At 52.2% G+C, this 24,305-nt stretch overlaps 9 protein-coding genes across 9 annotated transcripts; 4 read left to right on the forward strand and 5 right to left on the reverse strand.

Annotated features, from left to right (window-relative positions):
• Positions 1-200: 200 nt before the first annotated feature.
• J4E90_004416 (uncharacterized protein) lies at positions 201-995 on the forward strand (the record flags this gene model as incomplete). The annotated part of the gene is made up of 2 exons (XM_051433981.1): positions 201-225; positions 274-995. The coding sequence occupies 2 exons, from the start codon at positions 201-203 to the stop codon at positions 993-995; spliced, it is 747 nt and encodes a 248-aa protein (XP_051292499.1).
• Positions 996-999: 4 nt separating this feature from the next.
• Positions 1,000-1,978, reverse strand: J4E90_004417 (uncharacterized protein; the record flags this gene model as incomplete). The annotated part of the gene is made up of 3 exons (XM_051433982.1): positions 1,000-1,238; positions 1,288-1,811; positions 1,869-1,978. The coding sequence occupies 3 exons, from the start codon at positions 1,976-1,978 to the stop codon at positions 1,000-1,002; spliced, it is 873 nt and encodes a 290-aa protein (XP_051292500.1).
• A 1,067-nt stretch (positions 1,979-3,045) lies between these two features.
• J4E90_004418 (uncharacterized protein) lies at positions 3,046-3,861 on the forward strand (the record flags this gene model as incomplete). The annotated part of the gene is made up of 5 exons (XM_051433983.1): positions 3,046-3,178; positions 3,369-3,482; positions 3,532-3,581; positions 3,640-3,663; positions 3,808-3,861. The coding sequence occupies 5 exons, from the start codon at positions 3,046-3,048 to the stop codon at positions 3,859-3,861; spliced, it is 375 nt and encodes a 124-aa protein (XP_051292501.1).
• Positions 3,862-4,389: 528 nt separating this feature from the next.
• Positions 4,390-5,206, reverse strand: J4E90_004419 (uncharacterized protein; the record flags this gene model as incomplete). Its single annotated transcript, XM_051433984.1, has 2 exons — positions 4,390-5,022; positions 5,084-5,206. 2 exons carry the CDS (start codon positions 5,204-5,206, stop codon positions 4,390-4,392), a joined length of 756 nt encoding a protein of 251 aa, XP_051292502.1.
• A 3,274-nt stretch (positions 5,207-8,480) lies between these two features.
• Positions 8,481-9,713, reverse strand: J4E90_004420 (uncharacterized protein; the record flags this gene model as incomplete). The annotated part of the gene is made up of 1 exon (XM_051433985.1): positions 8,481-9,713. The coding sequence occupies one exon, from the start codon at positions 9,711-9,713 to the stop codon at positions 8,481-8,483; it is 1,233 nt and encodes a 410-aa protein (XP_051292503.1).
• A 651-nt stretch (positions 9,714-10,364) lies between these two features.
• J4E90_004421 (uncharacterized protein) lies at positions 10,365-13,481 on the reverse strand (the record flags this gene model as incomplete). Its single annotated transcript, XM_051433986.1, has 1 exon — positions 10,365-13,481. The coding sequence occupies one exon, from the start codon at positions 13,479-13,481 to the stop codon at positions 10,365-10,367; it is 3,117 nt and encodes a 1,038-aa protein (XP_051292504.1).
• A 555-nt stretch (positions 13,482-14,036) lies between these two features.
• Positions 14,037-14,912, reverse strand: J4E90_004422 (uncharacterized protein; the record flags this gene model as incomplete). Its single annotated transcript, XM_051433987.1, has 1 exon — positions 14,037-14,912. The coding sequence occupies one exon, from the start codon at positions 14,910-14,912 to the stop codon at positions 14,037-14,039; it is 876 nt and encodes a 291-aa protein (XP_051292505.1).
• A 1,785-nt stretch (positions 14,913-16,697) lies between these two features.
• On the forward strand, positions 16,698-18,313 carry J4E90_004423 (uncharacterized protein; the record flags this gene model as incomplete). The annotated part of the gene is made up of 2 exons (XM_051433988.1): positions 16,698-16,905; positions 16,959-18,313. 2 exons carry the CDS (start codon positions 16,698-16,700, stop codon positions 18,311-18,313), a joined length of 1,563 nt encoding a protein of 520 aa, XP_051292506.1.
• Positions 18,314-18,739: 426 nt separating this feature from the next.
• Positions 18,740-19,218, forward strand: J4E90_004424 (uncharacterized protein; the record flags this gene model as incomplete). The annotated part of the gene is made up of 3 exons (XM_051433989.1): positions 18,740-18,776; positions 18,841-18,933; positions 19,022-19,218. The coding sequence occupies 3 exons, from the start codon at positions 18,740-18,742 to the stop codon at positions 19,216-19,218; spliced, it is 327 nt and encodes a 108-aa protein (XP_051292507.1).
• Positions 19,219-24,305: the final 5,087 nt, after the last annotated feature.

A 24,305-nucleotide genomic window follows, 5' to 3' on the forward strand; every position in this document is an offset into this window, starting at 1 on the left:
TCAACTGGAAGAGACGACGTCACGTGGAGCCGCTAGATACTCGGATCGAGGGGGCCAACATGACTGTTGGGGAGATGAAAGGCATCAACAACGTTGTGAGAAAGTTCTTGAGCGTCATAGAGATCCCCTTATTCGGCGGGGTGATTATCACAATCATCGGGGTTGGCGAAGCAAACTTCTTCAGCCCTCAGGTGCGACATATGACGGAACCTATGGCTTCGATTGGTGAGTAGAGTGACGCAGTGGTATGATCGGTGCTGACAAAGTCCCCAGGGCAATGGTCACCCATAGCCGGAACAATCTTGGCAGCACTTGGCTCTCTATACATCCTGTGGTCGACTGGTGGCGATGAGGCTCCCCAAGGGAAGCCTGCGCATGATGATGAGAACTCTGGCTCATCGCGCCCCAGTCGTAGTAGTGAGCGACGACCATCTCCGCGACCTCCGTCCTCCGTCGACTGCAACCCCAAACGTATCTCAGAGACGGGCCTAGGCATACGTTCAGAGTCGCCTATTGCTATGGAATTGATCCCGACCATCACGCATCCCGGCTCCGAGCATCCTCACCCCAGTCCTTCCTCTCATGATGGTCAGCAAGATAACACCCAAGCCGATCAGCCGACAGCTGGCAGAAACGTTGTGCGTAAGTGGCTGACGTCTGCTGGCAACTACTGGGCCGACGCAGCACATGAGAAGCTCGACACAGATCATGTCAGCAACGACGACGACACTCATAGGTTTCCTGAGGTTCCTGGCGAGATCCTACGAAATCCCGATCTAGAAAGGATCAGTCGCACGTACAGCAAGCTCCGCGAAGAGAGGGAAAACAGCGTATATGCGGCAAGCATTGCATCTACATCAGGTATCGAGGGCAGTACATCTCCGCCACCTATACAGGATTCGCCGCGTCCCGATATCAGCCCTGTCCGACGACCAGAACGAAGGGCTACGCTAGAAGTACCAAAGGAAGTGCATCGTAGGAGCGAGAGCCATTGAACGCTCATAGACCAAACCAGGCTTCCGATACGGTCAGATGCGAAGGAACACTATGGCCGACACCTACTGCCCAGATGCCTTCGACACTCGGACCGAAGTCGTCAGTACGGTAGTTGCGCTCTGGCGTATCCTTCTTCGAGCTCGTCGGCGTGGTGCTAACGCCAAACACGTTGGTCCACTGCTTCAGCGTCTCGTCGTAGTTCTTCGGACTCAGCGTTCCATCTACCGAGCCATGCCAGAATTCTTGAGAAGTCAGTACTTGGTTCACGAGCGTACAAGACTTGGAACTTACGCATGCGCGGTCGTGTTCCGTTATACCCGGGATACATCCCCCGAACTACGTCACCCCAGTGCTGCGCAGTCGAGACGGACTGCCCGCCAGAGCAGGTGTTATTCCATGCTGCCGCTGCTCCGGATGCAGAAACGAAACAACCAGCTGGTACACCCGAGTACAAAGACACTGCGCTGATGAGATCGGGATAGGTGGCGGCGAGAACATTACTCATCATGCCACCTGAGGAGCCACCCGTAACGAACACTTTCTTGGGGTCGATTTTGTACTTGTCGATTGCATAGATGATCATGTTCGCGATCGCATTCGAATCGCCACCGCCATTATGCGATAACGAAGCTCTGCTGGATACGTCCCAGCATTCAGTCGTGGAGCTCGGCCAGACCGTCACGTAGCCTTTGCTATCCGACCCTTTCTTCCATGGAATCAGTGAGTTTTGGAAATACTTCTGCGCTGATGACTGGCATGAGTGGATCGCTACGACTAGCGCATCGCTCTTGACCTGATCAGGCACATACACCCACCTTGGGGGGCGTGTCAGTCAATTGCAACCTTGGAAAGGAGTGGCGCGGATCACTCACATGCCTGGCTTTGCTCGCGCGCTACCGCCATAGTTGGAGATTTGTGTCAATTGCGCAGCGAGAACACCGGAAGCAAGTGCGAGTGTTGCAACAAAGGTTCGGGTAAGCATCTTGGAGGAGCTGGAGGTAGTTTGGCAGTTCCATGTCGAGCCTGGTCACTATATACACGCATAAGCTCCGCATTGACAGTGTGGGGTCGACTGTCATTCGTGGAAGTAGATTTATTCGTCTCATCATGTAGTGTTTGAATCTTGTGGCAGCACGTGGAGTACAACGATCACCAGAGCCATTATTAGGTAGCTCCGGATAAAGAGCAAGGTGCTCGCAATCAAGCTTCATACCAAGCATTTTCGCACATTATCCGCATATGTCTGTATCCCTGTATCATAGGTCTATCAATTTGCGACTGCCGATGCGAAACATGGGGACTTGATGTTACTCGTCGGCCCATAGTTAGAGTCTAATTCAGTCGCTCTAGGTGCCGGACGAAGCTTCGCGTCAGGTGCGGCTTTTAGACAAGCCTCGCAGGCCTGAAAGTACCGTAATATGGAGACAACACAATGGGCGTGTGCTGCCCAATTAGACTCACGGCGTTAAGGGGGCTGCGCTGGATGTCTTGTACGTCATGTGAGGCGGACATTGGTGTTATGTGGGGAGCTTCGCGGCGGTCGTCCTGACTTCGTTGCAGAAATTTGAGCAGACGACAATACAGGACATATTTTTTAAGAACGTATCAGCTTGTTTGTCTAGTTCTCTGTGACCGCATTCCTTCCAGGGTAAAGTGACCGACTATGTGGCTTTTCCTTGCAACCACCACCGTACTCTTAGCCCATCGAGCCTCTGCTCATGGCGGAGCTCTGAACTATACTGTCGGAGACACATGGTACCCCGGGTAGGATCGAAATGCCTAGTCTTCCTAGAATGTGAACGAGCTGATCCAGTTAACACGCTTCACAGCTACGATCCTTATGGCGACCAAGCCATGCAAGACGCTGCCGTATGGATGCCACAGCGAAAATGGATTTCCAACAACCCCATTTTCGAAACCACCAACACGTCTCTTTCCTGCAACACCCCCGGTACACCCGCTCGCGCATACATACCCATTCGCGCGGGCGAAAACATAACCGCCGTGTACTCGTACTGGGTGCATACTGTTGGTCCTATGATAGCTTGGATGGCGTACTGCGACAACGCCGAGAATGACTGCACGACCTTTGCTAGCGAAACGGCAGATTGGTTCAAGATCGGCGAGAAGGGGTTGTTGGAAGGAAGCATCGAGACTGGAGAGTGGTTCCAGAAGGCGTTCAGTATGTGGGATGGAAGTCCGAGTCTATGGAGTGAGACGGTGCCTATGGGGCTGAAAGCGGGAAGATATTTGGTGAGGCACGAGATCATCAGCTTGCATTCCGCGAATAGTACGTCAAAGGTTCCTTCCTCTAGTTGTAGCTCCCCGAACATGAGGGAAGGTGCAACGCGCTAATGATCTGGGGTGCGCAGGACCACAGTTTTACCCCGAATGCGCTCATTTGGAAGTCACGAACGATGAGCAGGGAGGCTCGATTCCTAGCGAGGAGTATATGGTCAAGATTCCAGGCGTGTGGAGTATGGACCGTACGTATGCCAATGGCCGAGTCAAGAGCATGCGACTGATCGTTGATAGAGCCTGAGATCAATATCGACATTTACGATCCCGAGGTCTCGGCAAAGACGGTACGTTCGATAGAGACATGGTTTGCTTCAAGAGCCTTGTGCTGACAACATTGCCTAGGTATACAACATCCCGGGCCCACCTGTATGGACGGGGAAGCCGTAGGTCGACGTGTAGAAGGCGTGGACTGAGCACGCCCTGGAATGACGGTCCAGTCAATCGAGCATTTGCACATCACAATTCAGTATCCTCTGTGGCGCAATTGGCTAGCGCGTCTGACTGTTACAGCTCGCAGTAGCAGTCATCAGGAGGTTGGAAGTTCGAGCCTTCCCGGAGGAGTGAATTTTTTTGATGCTTGTGCGGACAAGACAATAGACTGGGGTGGGCTGATGGAGGAGTACATTTTTGAGATGCTAGGGTGTGGGTAGCGGCATGGAGTGACAGCTACCGAGGATTCCGAGGTCCACATGGCTGTGGGATTACATAACCGGCAAACGTCATCGTCTAGCGCTATGACCACGCTTCTTCCTGTGCGTCTTTACAACAACACCACGCGTCGACATATGCACAAGATGTCGAAAGCGGCAGTTCATACCGCCATGACGCGATAGAACGCGTGATTCAATGTAATCGCGATATTGTAAGTTTCGAAGTTCTCATTCGAAGTCTTCTGCCGTCTGACTGCCAAAGCTCTCCAGGGCTAGCACTATCCCAACGCACACTCTACACCATCCACCAGACCTATGCTCGCCCACACACCATGCTATAATGTCACCTTCTTTGGACAGGCCTTGGAAAAATTGAGTCAATTTGGCCCTCCGGTCTTTCCGCGGGCAAGCAGCCTCAACTTCGCGAGCGTCTTGCCTCCTCTCACGCCGGTCTCACCTCTGAACCCCTTGTCTCACTTGACACATCGTCTTCCTCGGCCATGTACTCGTCAGCCTTTGCATCATTACGGGCTCTGCGTGCTCTCTGTCTCTTGGCTTTCTTGGTATCTTTTCGGCGGGGTCGGGCGGGAGTCGTGTCAGGTGGACATGGTGGAGGCTGTCCTACTTCCTGGCCAGTATCCTCTTGGTCGACATCAAGCTCCTTCTCGAGGCTTTTCCGGAACGCGGCTTGGTCTTGCAGCTTCCGGTAGCGGTTCTTTTGAGGTTCGGTCATTTCTTTTTCCTTCCTCATTAACTCCTGTTGCTCCGTCTTGTCTGCCACGGCTGCATCGTGCTCAGCCTTGAATGACTTGAAAATAGCCTTCCACTCGATCTCGACATTCGGGTAGCCGTTGCGCGCGTTCTTGACGTCGAGGTTGTAGCCCGCTAGGTATGGATGCACAGCGCATCCTTTAGGGGAGATGCACTGGAAGCGCTGCCCACAAATCACGACCTCGTCGTATGTATCTGACTTCTTGTCCATATCGACGACCGGAGCGAGACACCAGCAAAAGTGCAGCGCGCTGACACATCTCATTGATGGGCCGCCGCCACACTCCTTGTCTTCGCAGTGATGCTGTGGTTGGAGAGGTCAGTGTATTCTCTCAACATAAGTCTAGTCCCTCCCGGCTACCTACAGCGCTGCTCATTCTCTCTTTGGTACGAATGTTTCTCATCATGGCGGCGGAGCTGTCGTTCTTGATATAGTGGCCGAATATCTCGTCCAGGTCCAAGGAACTCTGTCGCGCGTAGTTGGGCATCTCTGTGGCGATTGCATTCGATATTTGCTAGATAGTAGAGGTTTATGGGTAGCGCAATCGAGCAGATAGAGTCGGGAAAGTTGTGTACGTCAGTGAGGTTGTACCTTTCGTCGGCAGAACGAGGGATCACTATTGGTTGTTGCAAGAGTTGTACGCCTTTACTACTCGGCTAACAGGCACTATTTACATTGTTATTGTTGTGGTTGCTGCCTATCAATTTGCTCGGCTCAGGCTGCCTCGCTCTCTCCGAGTATCGCCGACATTGTGGCTATCTATCCCTACGAGCTTCACTGGAGCCGTATCTGCTGAGAGCCCCCTGAGTACATCCCCACTCAAGATCATGATGATTGGCCGCTGCGAGCCGTCACTGGAGCTCTGATCGGCCCATATCATGATAACCTGCTAGTTGTTCTTCTAGCAGTGATTCGCACACGACGATGCAGATATAATGACTGAATCTTTAATCAAATAATACTGCGCAGCTCCTCCCCGATTCCACACCGAAAGAATACACCGTACCAGACACGCCCGTCTGAGTGCACTTATACATATACTAGATTTCTAGGCTCTCGGCTAGTCTCGCATGCGGAAGCATAGTCGAGGTCTCAATTGAATACATGTGATGACAGTCTTTATCAAGCTCTTGCTTAGAGTTTTGTAAGTCACGATCAAATGTTACATCCTGCAGTGCACATCCTACAAGTGACGAGGAGTTGAAATTCTTTGTAGTGAGTAAGACTATATACTCTCTGCAACCCTATTTAAGCCTAGCTGTTAGTCTTACTAAATGAAATGAGCTTCATGACGCGTAACACTACCTGTATCGATAGACTTTGTGATACAAAAGATCATTTGGTCCAAAACAGAGCGGAACGCGGCTATCACATCAGCTATCGATTGCACAATGGAATAGAGCAAAACCACACACACGCTGGAAGCCTAGCTAGTTTCGCTACGTTCACACATATTACGAAGACACGATCAACATACGGTAGCCAACACCCTAATTTTCCTTAAGCGAGTAGCCAAATGAGACGCATGTGTCTCCGTAGCGCAACGTAGCGTTCCTTGGTCTTCTCGTCCATCAATCCGCGCGGTTCTCCCCTCTTTCACGACACATACTTCCTTCTAAAGAGGGCGCTACTTGGGCCTCGCAGCATCTTCTTCAGCTCCTGGTTTTCGTGTGCATTCCATTGCTAACTCCAACAATCCTTGCCATCCTTTATGAGTTTCCAGATCTTTGATAAAGGTTGACAATATCACCATAGTCTCGACGTCCGTCTCGAGTTTGTACGGGGTTCGGTACTTGTCAGCACTGAATCTGTCGTTTGCGGTCATGCGTACCTTGCTACTTGTAGCTTCCACCATCTCCGTTGACCGTTTCTGGATGTTGTGAATAAACCGAGAAACATTCTTGGGAGCATAAGAGACGAGCAGTGGCACATCAATCGATTGCGTTGGCACAGGATCGCGGAACCGCCCATGACAGACGCGAAATGTCCACGAGAAGCCAACGACTGCGTGGGTAGCGCAGGTAGTGGCGCATCGTGAGTCGCAAGCTTCAACTAGGGCGTGTGTCCGAAGCGAGTCCGATGTCATTGATAGTTCAAGACAAGAGGAGAGTTCGACTGACACGCCATTTTGCCCAGAAATGGTGCACCATCGCGGCGTGTACACTGCAATTTCGACATTGTCGATGTTGGTTGCTTCATGATTACCGATGAATCGGGACGTTCGTATACCCATAGCCATCTCCATGGAGGAACCTTCAGTGCGCGCGTACCGACTGTCGTCGGTACCGCTTACTTGCCGAGGCGGGCGTCCCATCAGATCCAGACCAACGTAACCGCTTATGTAGTCGTCTCTTTGTCCTTTGATAACATAACGATTGTACTGTTCGGCAAATTTGAAATGAGACTTCAGGATGTCTAACGCCAAGATTTTCTGGAGAAGCTGCCATACTGTGAGGCTATAGTCGACGATACTGATGAGCCTCAAGTCTTCTTCACTCCCCTCAAGTAGGCCAAGTAAAGCGAAAACACCGTCTAGAGGAACTGATCGAGGTAACATTCCAAAGTTCCCAAACGATGCCTCAAACGACCTCTCAATTTGAGAGAAGCTCTTGTGTTGACGATGCTTCTCTTTTCGAGGAGACCTGTCAATTTGATAGAACATTAGAGCGCGTATTATATCTTGACTTTGCTGTATCTCACTTGGTCCTTGGACGTCGAAGACCTGGCCATTTCGCCAGATCTTCTTCAACTTGCTGTAGGAAAGTTTGTGTCTTCCCACCAACAACTGGACTTCCTTTGCAAGGATGAATTCCTGAACGATCCACATCCGTGACCAATACTCGGCTTTCGAAATGTACACCAACTGACGTATATGTCGTGTATGTATAGGTTGGGGTTCATCTCTCATGCACCGGTGGTACAAATCGATTGTGTACTGTCGGTTGAAAATGCCAGTATAAGGCAACGGCTTGTCGTAGCCAAGCCAGCTGTAAACGCACTTGGCCCCAGAATAGATTCGTTTCATCTCCTGAACTTGATGACTCCGCTCTTGAATATCGTCCTGGTTGATGCATATGGCATCCAGCCATATGACCTGCGATTGGTAGCGGCTGCGGAAGGCTTTTAAGAAGCGGAAGAGATTTTCTCGCACTTGGAAGTGTTTGCCGTTCACGAGTATGGACATTGTTGGCTCGGGCGGACCCCAGACGTACGACCCGGCGATATATTTATCTCGTTCGCGTGAAATCGAAGAAGTGAATATTTCGCATCGTATTGGAGAACCATGGCGCAGGCTAGGCAGCACGCGCAAAAGTCGGAAGCTGTCACCGTTGTGCAAAAGAGGCGAGTATCGGGTAGAGGCAGGCTTCTGGACCTGTGTTGAGTTGGCAGAGACATCGGTGCATCTGTTGTTTGTCGACATAGCGAACAACTTTGGCTGAAACATAGATTCCGCGTTTCTACTGTTAGATGCAAGACAGCAGTATCGATTGAAAGGCGTACTGAGGAGGTAAAATAGGCAATCAGAAAGGAGGCAGTGCAGCTGAGCAATCCTAGCAAGCTTGGCAGCTGACATTGCGACTAGTACTGAGGCCACAACAATCGTGCCACCCGCGAGGAGCCACATCATGCACAATGAAAACATGACGTACACCTCCATAGCGCAGAGTATGTCATGTACATCTCGGGAATACGGGCTCGTCGGTATCGCGGGTGTTGCGGCTAGTGAACCGCCTTGGAACCCAGAATACTGCGTTTGGTTATTAATCCCCAAACTCGATGAACTCGCCATTTTTCCCCTCTAGCAGCTGTCCTGCCTTCCTCTCCCATTGATCCATGAATCGTGCTGGCCACTTCCTAGCTCGCTTCCCGTGCTTCTCTACAAGACTCTCCGAAACCCACTTGGCAGTCCGCAAATATGCACGCCTGAAATCCTGCCAGAGCTTCAAGTCATCACCCGATGTAGCATTTGGATCGGGGAAGTATGGATCGTTACAGGTCACCGCTGTGACTAGTCGCTCTATGGCAGCTTCGGGCTGATCAAACGAAACGGGCGAGGCTTTGTCGAAGTCGAGGACGTAGAGACGCACACGACGGTAGCGGTGACTAAGAGAGTCTGAATCTGGAGCATGGGTTGCGAGTGTGATTTCGTGCTGCGGTAGGGAGGAACAGAAAGGTCCAGAGGTGTCGATATCGTCGACGATATCGGTGTGTGTCTCGTCCCAATCAGCTCTTCCACCGAGTACGAACTCGATATCCATTCCGTCCACGTGAGCATGCCAGTGTATGATGGCTAGTCCAGTGGCCATTTCCTCCACCATCTGCTTAAAATACCAGGAGCTGTCGAGTGGGAACGACCTGAAGTCCTCCCTTGTAAAAGGAAAGTTCCAGAGGTTGTCTGATCTGCACAAAGGCTCGTCCTCGCGAGTTGCCAGTCCAAGATATGGTCGTATAAGACAGAAATCGTTCTCTGGATTCGCAAGTACCGCGCCTCTTGAGGTAGTGAAGTCGTAACGCCAGAGCAGAGCCTGTCGAGTCTCTGAATCTATCGTGGGGATAAGGGAAAGAGCAAAGACGAACGGTGTCGTCTCTCTAGCGTGAGATTCCGGGAAAAAGCGCGCGTAGTCTGCCCAGAAGCACTCTTTAGCTTCATCTGCTACCCAGCCCTTGATGGCCGGCACCTGGAGCTTGGATGCGAACCACTCGTCCACGTCAGGGTCTGACAACGCCCGATGGACGCGGGCTGTGAGCCGTATATCATTCCACAGGCCGTCTCTATCCCGCCCAATCTTGTATGCGACTGTAGAGCGACTTGTCGACGTGTAAATGGTGCCGCATGTGCCACGACCGATGATGCGAAGGTCCGTGGGATCAGGGACTACTGAGGTATGTGGAGTCTCTGAGGCGTGTGTAGTCTCGCTCGTTGCGTGCGCTGCGTTTGTTCGAAGGCCATCTCGAGGGTTATCGCTCGCGTGTTCGTTCTCTACTTGCGCCATGGTGGCAGCTCTGTGAAGGAAGTAAGAGCACTAGATTGATATTAGAGTATCGACAAGGTCTGTGTTATATTTCTCAACAGATGCAATACTGTCATTGACTATCAGCCAGGTGTGGTTGACTCAGAGAGCGAGCCATGGTTCGTTCCTCTATTCCAGACGTGCCTATTGGAGCGCGCGCAGACGTTCGCATCTGTCGTGCTAGAGTGGGTGTACGGGATCGTCAGATTGCGATAGCTTGCGTGTATGGAGCCCGGATCTGTCGGAGGTTGCCATGCGTTCATGGTGGTCATGTTAGGCTCGCATGTGCGTGGATCAGTCCGCGTTCTGGCGCCGTGCCCGGGCTACACTGAAAACGCCGGGCACGTGACTACGCGATGACGATGACGCCATTTCAGAACCTGCCACTTTCTAAGCGCGGCGAATGTCTGCCATGGTGCAGGTTTACATCGCTGTTCTACACGCGTTGGTTATCCCTCGATTAGGATCAACAGACATTTTTGTACAAGATGTACATTACAGCACCTTGCATTGCGCTCGGTGCATCGAAGAACATCGAGGCTCGTACATCGTGAGCGTACAGTTTTTACATACATCATCCGCATGTCTCATGCGTGCTTCTGCTTCAGCGCCCACAGGCCACGTAGCATGTTTTTATTCCTCCACAAAGAACCTGGCTGCAAAGACGACATCGTTCTCGCTGAACACTCCCTGCCTCTCACTCTTCACCTGCCTTAGAATGCCCTGTTTGTTCTTCTTGTCCTTGCTCTCTGCGTACGCGATGACACAATCTCGGTTCAGCGGTGGGTTGTTGTTCGTCTTCAGACGTGTGGGACTGCGAGGCTCCTTTGGTAAGGTGCGGTGGAGGTACTTACGTTTCTTCGTAGCCGAGGATTGAGGTGTAGAGGGTTCGTGGCGCGCAAGTTGAGGTGTCGTGAGAGTTGAAGTGAGCTTCACTGGGGACGGGGTTTCGTTGCCGCGACGTGATCCGCGCGAGGTTTTGCGTTCCGGTGAGCCATCTGCTTGCGGGATAGGAGCAGGAGACGAACCAGTATGTACTTGAGGTGACCGGGCATATGAAATGGGCTCCATATCAGGCTCAGGAGTTGTATGTAGGCTGGATAGAGGGGACGACGTAGCAGTGTCCCAGATCTTAGAGTTCTGGACGACCGGTATCGCGATCTTGGACGATGGAGCTGCGTCAGGCGTGTTTCTCGGTTTGGCGAAAGAGCGGGATCGACGTAGTCGCGCAGATGCTTCACGAAGTATCTCTTCTGGATCCTCGAACCAGAATGGATTTGCCTTTGGGCCTTGTACACCAAGAATGTTGTTGCTAGAAGTTGTACGACGCGAGAGTCTTGATTCGGTTGTATGTATACTCTGGTTGCTTGAGTCAGCATCCAGCTGGTCACCACGCAGCTTGACCTCCTCTACTTCAGGTCGTTCACCCGTTAGGATGGAGTTCTTGACAGTAGATGCGGGCTGTTTAAACGCAACATTCGGTTGGAAAGCGCTGGTCTCTTGTGGGTTGTCGATAGCGAGGGGCAGGTCAGTCTTCGCGTGCTCTAATGGCGATGTAGGCGGCGGCGTTCCCATCCGGACCGTACTTTTTCTTGACCCGCGAAATTCGGTGCTTGCCTTCTCTGAATCAATAGATCTCTTCTGTTCATCATCTCCTGGGACGATATCCTGTCGAGTCGGATTCTGGACGGGGCGATTGGAAGCCAAGTCTAAACGCAGTTCAGGCTCCCACCTATGATCCACTATAATTGATCTATCTTGCCCATAGACTACCAAGCGTCTGACCACGATGTTGGAATTTGTCTTCATCGACTGTTTTGAAGGAGATGCTTTCTTCGGAGAGACACTTCGTTTTGGCTTTGTAGGTACTGAGTACAAACCTGCTGGCGGTAACGGCAGGGACAGTCTGCGATCAAACGGCGGAAATGACAGGTGTGGTGGCCGAGATTCCTGATATCCATGGAGGTTTGCGACTTGTGGTAACATGTTTGGCTTGTAGCTCTCGGGAGCTCCGCAGAAGTTGGACCCCATACCGGACATGGTGTAGTCTCGACGCGTGTATTGGCTTTCGGGTAAGCCACCACGTGGTTCTCCAGGCAGAGAACCCGCATGCGGCCTATGACTTGAGGGTGCTTGCCTGAGCCCTGGTAAATGTGTAGGAAAAGGTGATGCGTACTGGTAACCTGGGCCCTGAAAAGCCGTGGGAAAGCGATCGAGCGGACTAGACGTCAGGCCGGCGTTGTCGCCCGGTATCTGACGCATGAGATCACTGGGTGCGACTCCTCCCAGTGTTGGATCCGAGAATTGGAAGGTATATGGTGATGAGAGCATGTGAGTCGTTTGCGAGTTTGGGGTCAGATCTGGATTCATCATCTTCGGAGTGAACCCTGCACGCGACGTGGGCTCCGCTTCTGAGATGCGTACTGCGTCGTGCGTAGGCGCTCGTCCAGTCTCCGGTGCACGCGGTATGTTGGAGGTATCTGCACTTCTTCGAACTGGTGAAGACGTAATTCTTGCATCTGCAATGTTTGGTGCTATCAGTGCTGGAATGCTTGATCCGACACCGGCGAGTGGTGGACTTGACAGCGTCAAGGGTTCCATGGTTAGAGCTGATGGCAAGACAGGTGACATATCCTGCTTCGACTGCACTCCAGACCGGAGAGCCTGTCTCTTTGTATGAGACCCATACTCTGGATCGCTGTCTCCTTCTGCATCTACGTCGATGACCTCTGAGGTCGGCTCCATGGTATCTTGAGGTTCCGCGTCACTCTCACTCTTACCAGGCGCATCGACACGTAGATGCATAGTACTGCCGTCGGCTCCGAGCACGAACGGGTAACTCTCGTCGATCATGCGCTTCGGTGCCTTCAAGTAGCCCACGCCGCTAGTGAGCTTCCTACCCTCTCCAGATGTGATGACTACGTCGATGACACCGAAAGTCTTTCCACCTGGCCTCTGCATAGTGTGTACTTGCTCCGGCATCTGCGTTGTCGCAAGCGCGTGGAGGAACTCGGCAGTAGGAGGAATGTTGCCTTGTTCGTCGGTACCCCGCTCGCGTGCTTCAGCTTGGAGCGCCTGACCAATGTGTTGCCATCGCTGTTCTACCGAAGGTGGTGTGTTGTTCTTCGCAGTACTGCCATCTGCGGCGACTCCGGGTGGTAGGATGATCCATGGCCGCTCAGCGAGAAAGTCGACTCTAGTGCCCGCGAAGACCTGGTGATGGTCTTTCGAGCCAGATTTGCCGTCGTAGTTGGGCATGGCCAAACACGCGGCGAGTGTTCCATTGAAGAAGACTTCGATCTTGAGCGATGTTCTCTGGTTGTAGAGGCCGGAGACATAGGTCTGATCGGACAGGTTGACGTGGAGGGTAAGTGCTTTCAGTGTGCACTGCGAGACATCTGAGAAGCTATCGTTAGCCGTGGTGGTGCTGTTAGTATTAGGCAGAAGGTACGCACCCTTCGGCGCACCCTGTGCGTCCCCAGGAGCTTCCTCTTCGTATATGTCACTCCCGACCCGGGTCTGCATGAAAGGCGCTTTTGCGAGCCAGTTGAGCTGGAAGGCGGCGTCATCACCGGGGAAAGGCACCTGCTCTTCCTTCAATAGCTTGCTCCCCAACAGCCTCTTTTCAGCTAATGCAGACTGCTGCTTGGCTGCGTCCCCCTTTCTCAGTATGATCTTTGCTGTAGTCGTATCACCGAGCGAAATCGCGCCCAGGCGCACCGAGACGCCACGCGCGAAGTAGGTAGGCATATTTGCAGGTGAAAGAATATACACGTATTATGACATGGCCGTCGCAAGAGGCAATGCCGCACTGCCCGGCGATTGGGTATTATCGAGTCGGTTGGGTGCGGTAAGGCCGTCTAGAGCGTGTCGAGCATGGTGGGGTGTATGGGGTACGCGTTGCGGTGACCGAGCGCTGCTGAAATCGCGTGACGTATATCGTGGGCTTCCGTTTCCGGCAGGTACCTCCAGTGCTCTTTCCGCGCACTCGTCCTCACCGCCGTGGCCAGACTTACGTCTATGCACATTCTACCTGACGTATGGCAATCTTAAATGTACCCAGGTGTCATGATAGTGGATTTGACCATGAGAATACACACGCGGTGAATAGAAGTTATAAAGAAGCAAATCGAGCAGTTTTGAGAAAACCCGACGCGCCAGCAGACCATGTAGAGAGAAGACTGAGAGTAATCATCCCAATCGCAATGAGTCTATCCGCACAAGGAGATACTTACACAGAACGCTTAGATTGCGTAAAATTTCCCCTCAAAAGGGTACGCAGCTGACGGCAGCCGATACCGTGCATTAGAGCTCGACTTCACCCCCGGACTCAACGAAGCCTCCGCCGCTTCTTTGCTGCTCGGTGCCACTGACGCCCCAATCGTCGGTAATGATGCCAATCGGTGGACCGCCTAGGACATCGCCTAACTCGCCTATAGTCTTTTCGTACACACTCGCAACACCGCGCTCTTCCCAGTCCTCATCTTCCTCATCGTCGTCATTATCCTCGAAGCCTTCAAAAGTCACAGTGCCTTGACGTCCCCCTGCCTCTGCCTCTGCCTCTCCTTCTGTATCCGTGTCCATAGCCTCACCTACATCGCCCTCGTCACCGACCACGCTGTCTCCGCTCATTACACGGGTGACCGTGAGCCTGGTCCGGTCTACAACGCCCTTCAAGCGAACCTTGTCCGTTGTGGTGACTGTACGACCGTTCTCAAACCCAGGTAAGAACTCTCCGGTCGCAGTATCGTGCCCGGTAAGCAGGGAGGAGAAGGCGTAGTCGAGTTTCGAGAGAAGACGGAAAGTAGCCTGAGCGGAACGCGTTGAGGAATCGAATAGTGGGAGGAAGTCGGCGGTGAGGACGGCGAGGTTGAGCAGATAGGGTATCTGGAGGTTCGGTGATCCAGATACCCAGACAACATCTACCAGGCCATCGAGGTCTTTTGCGACTTCCCAGAACGCCTTGTATCCTTCCTCCTCGCCCGGCGCTGGCTTAAGCTTTCGATTCGTCATACGGTTGTCCACGCGCTTCTGGATGCTGTTGACGCCATGGTCGAGGTAGCGTATCAGATCAGATTCCCTCGGGCCGCCGGGCTTCAACGGGTGTTTGCGTGCTTGTGGGAGGGGCGACGCGTGCTGTGACGGCGCGGACGACGCTGGAGGAGTAGGGATTTCGGCCATACTAAACACCCGGAGCCTACGTTGACTTTAGATCGCCTGATTTGCATAATTTTATCGTATTGTAGGCTGCAAACCTGTTCAGCTTTTCCGTTGTACAAGGTGATAGTGTGTATATGGTTCCAGCGTTTTGTTCACCGTCACGGTGGTAGGTGAAGACGCAAGGTAGTGGGTGAGGGGTGAGGTGCAATCGTCATTCTACGCCGTAGGGTGAGCGCGTTCTTCTTCGTCGCGTGCGGGATCGACCCGCATCGTGAGTTTTGAGCTGAGAAGTTGCACTGGTGCTGCGATAGCTGAGCGCGGAGCTCCTGATGGCGAGATGACGTTCGCGGAAGGTTCCTCCGTCATCCCAGCCCGTGCCCTGGATCATCCCGCAACACCACCTGCATCGACAACAGAGCATCACCCAATTGTCGCCAAACCTCCGACACCGCATCTACCTCTGCCGTTGCTTACCATCAATCTGTTGGTGGGCTTTGTTTTGTCATCAGGTACTCCTATCACCGGAGAACCTGCAGTAGCTGAGGCAACGACAGTCACGCTCACGGCTTTTCCAACGGACACAGGATACGTTTCCGCTGGGAATGCGATATGACGGAAAACTTGCATGCTTCGGAATAGCATGCCATCGGAGTTCAGCTGCTATGCCGTGCATCTCACAGCAAAGTAAGCCGCTGCCGCCATCGGCCCGTCTTGAGTGCCAGGAGCAAGACAAGGGCGCTGATTAATCACCAGCGCGCCCTTCTCCAACGCGTGCGCGTGCGCCCTACATGCAAGTTTCATACGTCCGCGACGCCGATATGCATACCTAATTAAGCCGCCAACAATCAACCATGTCAGTATACTTGTGATGGTCCACCAGGCGCCGCCCCTTTTCTAGAAGTTTTCTTAGCTGCAAGAAAGGGAGAATTTGCTAACAAACGCAACTTCGGAGAGCCCCGATTGTTGATTGAGGTTGAAACGCGACGTTTATTGACTCTACCACTTAACGGCATAACGTTGAAAATTTGCAATGAAGTCTATGACAAAAGGTATCCACCCGTCGTGTACTCTCAGCGCGAGTAGTCAGGAACGTGTCGCGCTTGTTCAACATTTGTGGCATGAGCTCCTGTAAGGCTGGCTTGAGGCACATAACTGACCGCCAGAGTACCGCTATGGTTGGTGGGTGCGCCGCAAGCTAGCACGTTCGCGACGGGCAAGATCACGGAACCTGAGAAAAGCACATTCGAGACCGTTTGACTTGTGGAGACGTCCTGATGTCGTCCAGTACTCAGCTTTGCGGAAATGTAGAGACAGGCACCTGTATGGGCCTAGCGCACGACGCTATTGGAGTCAAGGGCGTGGTTTGTGATGGATGCAGGATGACTCCCCCGCGTATCCGACGGCAAAGCAAGCCATCGCTCAGCGCATCATCCATCTGCAGCATGCAACCTTCTCATCACCTACCAGCCCTAGTTTTGTGCCGCTTGCAAATGACTCAACCCAGGGCGTGCCTGAGTGCCATGTATAAGACAACCTTAAGGCCCACTTGTTTGTGGTGCAGTTCTGGAGCAGACGTCTTATCTTCACTCGCCACCTACTAGTCTGATCTCTGCCTATTCGCACTACCCCAGCTGCCCAGCTCTCAGCTTCTCCGCATTCGAGACGTCTTATCTGAGCAGGATTGTTCCCCGCTTTCTGGTGCGACCTTGCCTTGGCTATTGCAACTAGCAAGCCTACCTTAAGGCACGGGACAGCATCGACATGTCTTCTTCATCGAACACATCAGTGTTTGCGCCACCAGACAGGATGCAGGCGCTGGGCAATCAAATCGGCTACAAGGTCCGCAACATCTCGCATCATGGCCAGCCTACCATCGTGATCGATCTCAACGACAGCAATGGCCACTGCCACAAGTTCATCACCAGCTATTCTTCCATGGATACAATCGAGGGAACAGTCACCATCACTGCACCGCACGACACTCGTTTTGAGGACATCGACATCGCATTCACTGGTAAGCTCAGATCACACACGAACTTCGCAATCATCGTATCTGACATAACACAGGTACAAGCCAGGTATATGTGGATAGGATGACGACTACGCCAACAATGACAGGACGAACAGAGGCAAAGCACCGGTTTTTGACTCTTAGACAGCCAATAGACCAATCAAACTTCCCCTCCCCAAGAATTTTTGAAGCTGGAAGACCCTACAAGTTTCCCTTCACATTTACCATCCCTTCGCAACTACTACCAAAAGCCTGCTCGCATCCAGTAGTCTCGGATCACATACGCGACGTACATCTCTCACTACCACCCAGCATTGGCGATCCCGATCTTGCTGGTTTTGGCAGTACACTGCTTGATGACCTTGCGCCGGAAATGTCAAAGATCACCTACGGAATCCAAGTCAAAATTGCGCACACTCGCGGATCAGAAGGCATCTCGGTGCTTGCTGATAAGCTGAAGAAAGTGCGCGTGAAGCCAGCCTTTGCAGAGCAGCCCCCACTGAACATTGATCACAACGACGAGTACCGATCGCGACAGGAAAAGACAGTCAAGAAGGGTTTGTTCAAAGGAAAGCTCGGGACATTATCTGCGAAGACTATCCAGCCGCCACCTCTTGTCATTCCGGGCGCAAGATCAACAGAGGGCAGAACGATCACGACTATGGCCAAGTTAGTTCTCCGTTTTGATCCCACAGAGGAGACCAGCGCACCACCGAAACTCGGTTCATTGGGGACAAAGTTGAAGGTCGTGACCTACTACGCCTCAGCTCCTAGACAGAATCTACCAACGCGGTCTACGCTCGGGTTCGATCTGTCGCAAGGCCTGTACTCCGAATACGTGCCGCTGTCCAATCTTTGCATCGCCTCCGCGCAGTGGGAAAAGCACGATGCGGCACAAAACCCTAGTCCAGAAAGCCTAGTTCGACGCGACTCTGGTATTAGCGATTGCTCAACTCTGAGCGAAGCGGAGAAGGCTTTCGCGATGGGCATCCTACCTGCATCCAAGGATTACAAGCAAGGTGCCTTCTACACAGCGCAGATCTTGGTGCCAATCACCCTTCCCATGACACAAAACTTCATACCGACATTCCATTCCTGCCTCATCTCACGAACATACACCCTCGCGCTGCAATTCTCCGCCCACGGAAGCTCCAGTATGCATCTCAAGGTTCCGATCCAAATCTGCGCCGAAGGCAGTGATACTGGTATTGAGAATGCTAGGGCGAGGAGTGTCGAGGAGACGGCATTCAGAGCTGCCTCTGATGTCTTTGCTCCGCGCAGTGTTGCGCCTCCAAGCCCTGAGACGACTCGCAGCGCGAGTGTTGGAACGCGAGAAGAGATGCCGCCCGGCTATTCGGCTTTTGCGCCGCCCAGCACGAGGTACAGCGTGAGCCATTCTATCGTGACCTGAAGGTGTTCCAAGTTGTCACGGAAGCATCAGTGATGAGATTGAGATGACTTTGTTGCGCAACAAATTTACTATTCTCGAGCGATGTTTTTCTTGGAGAAGGATCTTGCTTCTAGGCGTTTTGGTATGGAAGGGAAGAGTGGCAGGGTTTGCTTTCATCGCACCGCAGCTCATGCTCTCTTCGAGTCGCCCTCTCCTATCGTTAGATCGCTCACCAGATACCCATACATATAGTAATGAACTTAATACGTTGTCATTTTCATGCTAGTTGCATGCTCTGGTCTTGTCCGTTTCTTAAGGTGGTGTCATCGTGTCTTGGCACGTCCGTGCTGGCCCTGGGCAGCTTCCCAATCATCTCATCCTGTGGCACCACATCAGCACACCATCACTCACGAGCATCGCTTCTCATCAAACCAACGTGAAGAAACAATGGCCGAGCATCCGTCTTTTACATTGGCAGGCTTGTGTAAGTGTTACAACGCCATTTGCGTGTCTGCGTGTATGAGAGCTGACTGAGAAATGATGTGCAGTGGCGGTCGGAGGAACTGCTGGCTATCTCCGAACACGCTCAACACCAAGCCTTGTCGCTGGAATCGGATTGGGTGCTTCGTACGCTCTTGCTGGTAAGCTGATTAGCCCATAGGACGTGTTTCTGGCTGCATTGAACGTATACAGCTACTTGTGGGCGCTTCAGCTAATCGGCAATCTAAGGCTACCGCATCAAGCAGAACCAGGATTACGGCACTGAACTTGCGCTTGGCAACAGCATCATGTTGATGGGCTCTGCGATACCGCGCATCATGAAGACCGGCGGACGCGCGCCTGTGCCGATCGCTCTGGGTGCGACTGGTGCGCTGGCGACTTACTACTACCAGAAGAAGGTGCGCGAGTTCAGGTATGGTGTCTGAGAAGCATTCAGTCTCTTTGAAAAGAGGGCTATCATTAAACGGCGATTGCGCCTTGTATAACTACTCAGGGTGGCTATATACTACCCTGCTCTACTTTTGAGTATCAATACCCCACTCCCACTCTCTTCTACTGAGTATATCCTTTTCCGCGCCGTTTCTTCATCCCCGATGCCCTCGAGCTTCGGGCTTCGCTGCGCAATCATCATCATACCATCAAGCTGTACCCACGGACCCGGTGCCATCCAGTACCGCATTGTTTGACATATGCCAAAGCAAGACGACAACAGTACAATTGCGAGGACGGCAACGGTTACCCACTCCCAGCCTAGACGCGGACTGGACCCGTACAGTTGCCATTGAATGGGATAGGATACAATCTTATCTTCCGATTGGGAAGGCAGAGACGACGGAAGAGGAGACCAGTACTTGTTGCTCATGCTGAATATGTTCTGGAACAGGATTCCCATGACGATCGACAGGCCCATGGCGTCGGAGTTCACAAGTGGATCGATTGCCTGTAGGTTGCGACTTATCAATAGGAATTGCGGCAGCAATCTTGTCGATGGAACCAATAGCTCAAGCCTCGGCATGACGTCCCGTGCCTGCATACCTACTCCATTGGCAACGTCGAAGTCGCTTGCAGTTGCGCGTTCGTAAACGATGTTCTGGTTCAATTCAGCACCGTAATGGTTAAAGCTAAGGTCGGGACTTTCCCTGTCCACGATCCACACATTGACTGCGTATGATCCATGCCGGAACAAGCTGGAACAAGTGGCGCCGGCAAAGCCTAGGGAAGGGACTGGTCCAAAATCGGTCATGATCACGGCTTCCGACGATTCGTTTCTAGCTGGCGGCCGCACAACGATTGACGCCTCCGGGTTCAATGACTCCATTGGCGTGCAGACAGTGTTCAGTACTGGCAGTACGAGCGTCAGGTTACCGGTCCAACCGATCGATGAAGATGTTGGCTGATGGTCCGTGTTCCTGAGCCAGTCGTAGACACTGGTTACTTGCCCATCATCTGCGGAGGCCGTCTCGACTGACCCATTTGATAGGCCGAAGTCGGTATTGAGTGCAGTCCAGCGCTTTCATGAATCTCCGTCCAGCCGGTAATTATACACATGCCTCCAGCCTTTCTGCGTTTCCTTTACCGTGGACACAACATGCGTTAAGCCGGTGAACGCGAGAGAAGCGGACATGCCGAGCGCCCAGTCCCATGGTGGGTAGCCTTCCCCTCCAATATTGGATTGGCCGACACCGAGTATGTTTAGCCAGTCCACGCCGAGGAGTGATACTTTAGGATACTCAATCCTCATTGTCGTTCGGTCATGTGCCGTCGTTTTCCAACCGTTCTGGTAGTTAGGATACCAACGCTTCTTCGGTATAGCCACAGTATTCACGGCCAAGCCTTGCAACATAACCGAGACAGATACGCAAAGACAAAGCAAACAGCGGGCAACGCTCTTCCAGCTCAAGCTAGACCTTCGCCACCTTGTGACAAAACTGCTGACAGTCATCCACGGCTTCGTCAACTCCTCTCTCAAACCAAAGTCGCTGTACTTCACACCACGCCTATCACCCACTACAGGCGTCTGAGCCATCCAGACTGTGATAAAGAATGAAGCCATATATTCTAAAGAGCTCACCAACAGGACATCGAGGCTTTTGTTAAAGAAACCAAGAAAGGCTAGCTTGAGATCCGCATCTACTTCTTCCCCGAATACACGGCTCAGGCCTATGGAGATGTATGTGCGCATCGCTCCGAGCGAGATTCCGCTGACTACGATTCCGATGGCAAACACACGAATGGCTAACATCCAATAGTCGGCGAATTTCAAGCCCGGTCGGGTCGCCACAGCTGGACGGTGTCTGACCTTAGCGTATATATTCTTGGCGACTACCACGAGTCTTTCTCTGATGGCATTGTCAGTTTGAACTAGAGGTGACCGCCAAGTAACTACTTCAAGGCTATCAGTATCGCTTTGTAGCCGCGCATCCTGCTGGACAGACTCTTAGCTGGGGCCTTAGGAGCCATGTTCTTAATCCGTGCACAAAACGGCGTTTCGTTGCTAAGCGCTAGTTGCGAGGCTGTTGGTTTTCGCAAACGATTCCAAGAAAGATCAGAGGCTTAAGGGCGGCTATATCTTCCATGGTAAGCATGCAAGGCTGAGATTGTGGCGAGGCTGAAAGATATGCATACGGCGTGGTGGCTGCATGCATGACAGCCACAAGCTGCACGACTGTCCTTATCTGTGCGACAAGACAAGCGCGACTTCCACGAATCACACCCTAGAGAGAGGTAAAAGCCTGGTTTCTCCACCATTGACAAGGTTCGAGGCGAAGAATATCAACCACATACAGGTACAAGAGCAACGCGTCATCCAAGCCAGCGGATACTACGACAAGCGACTACAGCTCTTTTGACGAGCTGCTGGACGCTTCGCAAGCTTCAAGAAGGCTGGGCTTGCCAGAGATGGACCCCCTTGGAGTGAAGTGTGAGCCGAGCATACTATAATCGCCTACATGCGTCTCTGCATCCTCGTCTCTTCAGCCAGCGGCTCCCACTTTCTTTGCGCAAACTCATGAACATCCGCCTCTAGTTCGTCGCACTCCATATAATGCTGCAGCAGTTCCCCGACTATTCACTTGCAACGGTTTACGGCGGTATCGGCGCTAGTGTTTTAATGTAGGAAACCATTCGCTACCTCCCACTCTCCCCACGTCACCTATCACAGCCGCGGCTGTTGAAGTCGCGTACCTAGCTTCCGTTACACAACTTCACGGAACACATTGGAGACGAGGCGGACGAAGCGGGTGGGGACAACATAGCTACAAAGGATTTAGTCCCATAGCTAGATTGCAACATATACACTAATAAAACGCAACATTCTAGACTTGCAAATACTGAGGGCGTATACAACTAACCATTAACACTAACCGTATCAATGCATACGTAATCCAACTTCCTTATTACGTCTTTCATAACTTCCTACTTACAAACCCCCTCTTCCCAAGACTACTGGCTACATCATAACCTAATCGGCCTTCTCCTCCGCAGCTTCTCTTCTTAGCTCCCTCACGATATCCATGAATTGACTGGCACTAATAGCAGTAAGGATGTGCCACCACCCATGCAACTCCAAGAATGAGGCCCATGGCATTCCAATCCGCTGCCTCAGCTTTCTGAGTTCTGCGCAATATTCGAGATCAATATTCCATAAGAGATAGCCAACCAAGAGCATTATCAATGCGTTTCTTCCTCGGGATCTCCAACCAGCCCGTTTAGCTATAGGAAGAGGTGGCTCGAGCCAATGAAACAGGTAATGACCGCGTATCACGATCAGGACTATAACGCTTGCAAATCCCGACACATGGTATATGATCTTTCCCGTCCACACATAGAAAACCGAGAAGAGGGGGAACACAGTTGCAAGACAGGCTTCAATGTACTTCTTGTTCGCTGACGACGTTCGTACTGTTGCGATACCCTGAAGCAGTGACCAAGCGAGTCCAAGCATCGAGATCTCATCCGCAAACTGAAGTGCTTGGCGTAGAGAGGCATGGAACAGGAATGACGATATTCCCAGCACTAGAAGGGAGATGGACATAAAGTCGACTCTTGGTTTGAGGAGTCCGCGGCTGCTTGAACCATACATGTATCGGAGTGCGAAATAAACTATTCACTGTCAGAAAGTGTCAAGCGCTTGCCGTTTAGATCTGTCGTATCGTTCGTTGGTGAAGATGGGTAGAATAATCTTCGCCGTAGTCTCCCGTGTTAAGAGACACTTGTCGACTCACCGTATAACAGATTCGTCAAAGAGTTAATGAATTCTGCTAGATAGCGCGTGACAGCATAATCCTCTTCACAAAAACTAATGAGTGCATCTTCATTAGCTCTGAAGTCGAGACTTCGGGATCGCTTGCGGCGTGCAGCTCACTTTGCAGTGCTGTCTGGAGGGCTCCACGCCCCTTGTAAGGCGTGGCGATCGCCGGCGAAATGACGATTATGATGACCCATTTTGCGGTCTTCAATGTACCTAGGTAGTAAACGCGGTGGATCTTCGCAGAGGTCGAAAGTCTGAAGAGGGAGGTTCAATCGGGCGCTAGGAATGACCTCGGGAGCTAAGATCTCTTTTGTGGAGAGCTTGGCAAACATCGCTGAGCAGCTCGAACCATCAGAATCCTGGATACGGATACATGCGCAGACACAACCAAGCTGCAATGTAAGTCAGGCAACTACATTTACAATTAGAAGTGTACCTCTCTAGTACTTTGCGCGGAACTAACGGTATATAGTATTTTGCAAAACCCCCCTGTACCATTACCGTCACCGTTGCCAGACAGCCCCCTCGTCCACGAATAACGCCGACCAACGCCTTCGCCGCGCACGCCCAGTACATCCTCTCAGAGACCATGCGTTGGTGCTACATACTTTTGGTGTAGGAAACAACGCCAAATGGCTGTAATAGTGGCTGTTTTCGTCACTTCCTGAGATGGGTGCTTATACAAGCTGTGTAAGAAAGGGAAGAGGGATTCCATGACATAGCACAGGAGACATTCGTCGACATTCGAGCCACAAGCGTACCTCGCGAGAATGTCTACGGAGGTGAAGACGAGATCGACTCTCCTCTGCGAGTTACCATACAACTTTGGCCGTCCACGAAACACACCACAAGAGTCGCTTCTGCGCGAATACTTCGTACGCAATCTCTACTCATATACTCTCGGGCTGAGTGGATATGTGAGCGGTTATCTTCTGCAGAGTCCTCGGATTCAGGCGGACAGACACTGCTCCAGCCGACACTTTGGATTCTTCCGAGCCCCAAGAGTGATCAGGTGCCCACAACAACGCATTTGATGGATTTGACACAGCTTGCGCAACGTCTGCGCGCCCAACGAGCACAAAAAATCTAGATTGTGCTGTCGTGGGTCGCATCACGATAGCCGCGCTGCAATTCCAGAATCTTACGATCACGTCGCCCACCCTGGTTTCAGGCGGGACAAGGCCCATGAGAAATGCTGTCCCAAGGCAGATCCGTGGGACCTTGTCGCTTGCAGTCGTAGCGACTTCTTGAGTTGCACGTTCC

The sequence above is a fragment of the Alternaria incomplexa genome, assembly GCF_024043165.1.
Source record: "Alternaria incomplexa strain BMP 0042 chromosome Unknown scaffold_5, whole genome shotgun sequence".
In the NCBI taxonomy this organism is placed as follows: domain Eukaryota; kingdom Fungi; phylum Ascomycota; class Dothideomycetes; order Pleosporales; family Pleosporaceae; genus Alternaria; species Alternaria incomplexa.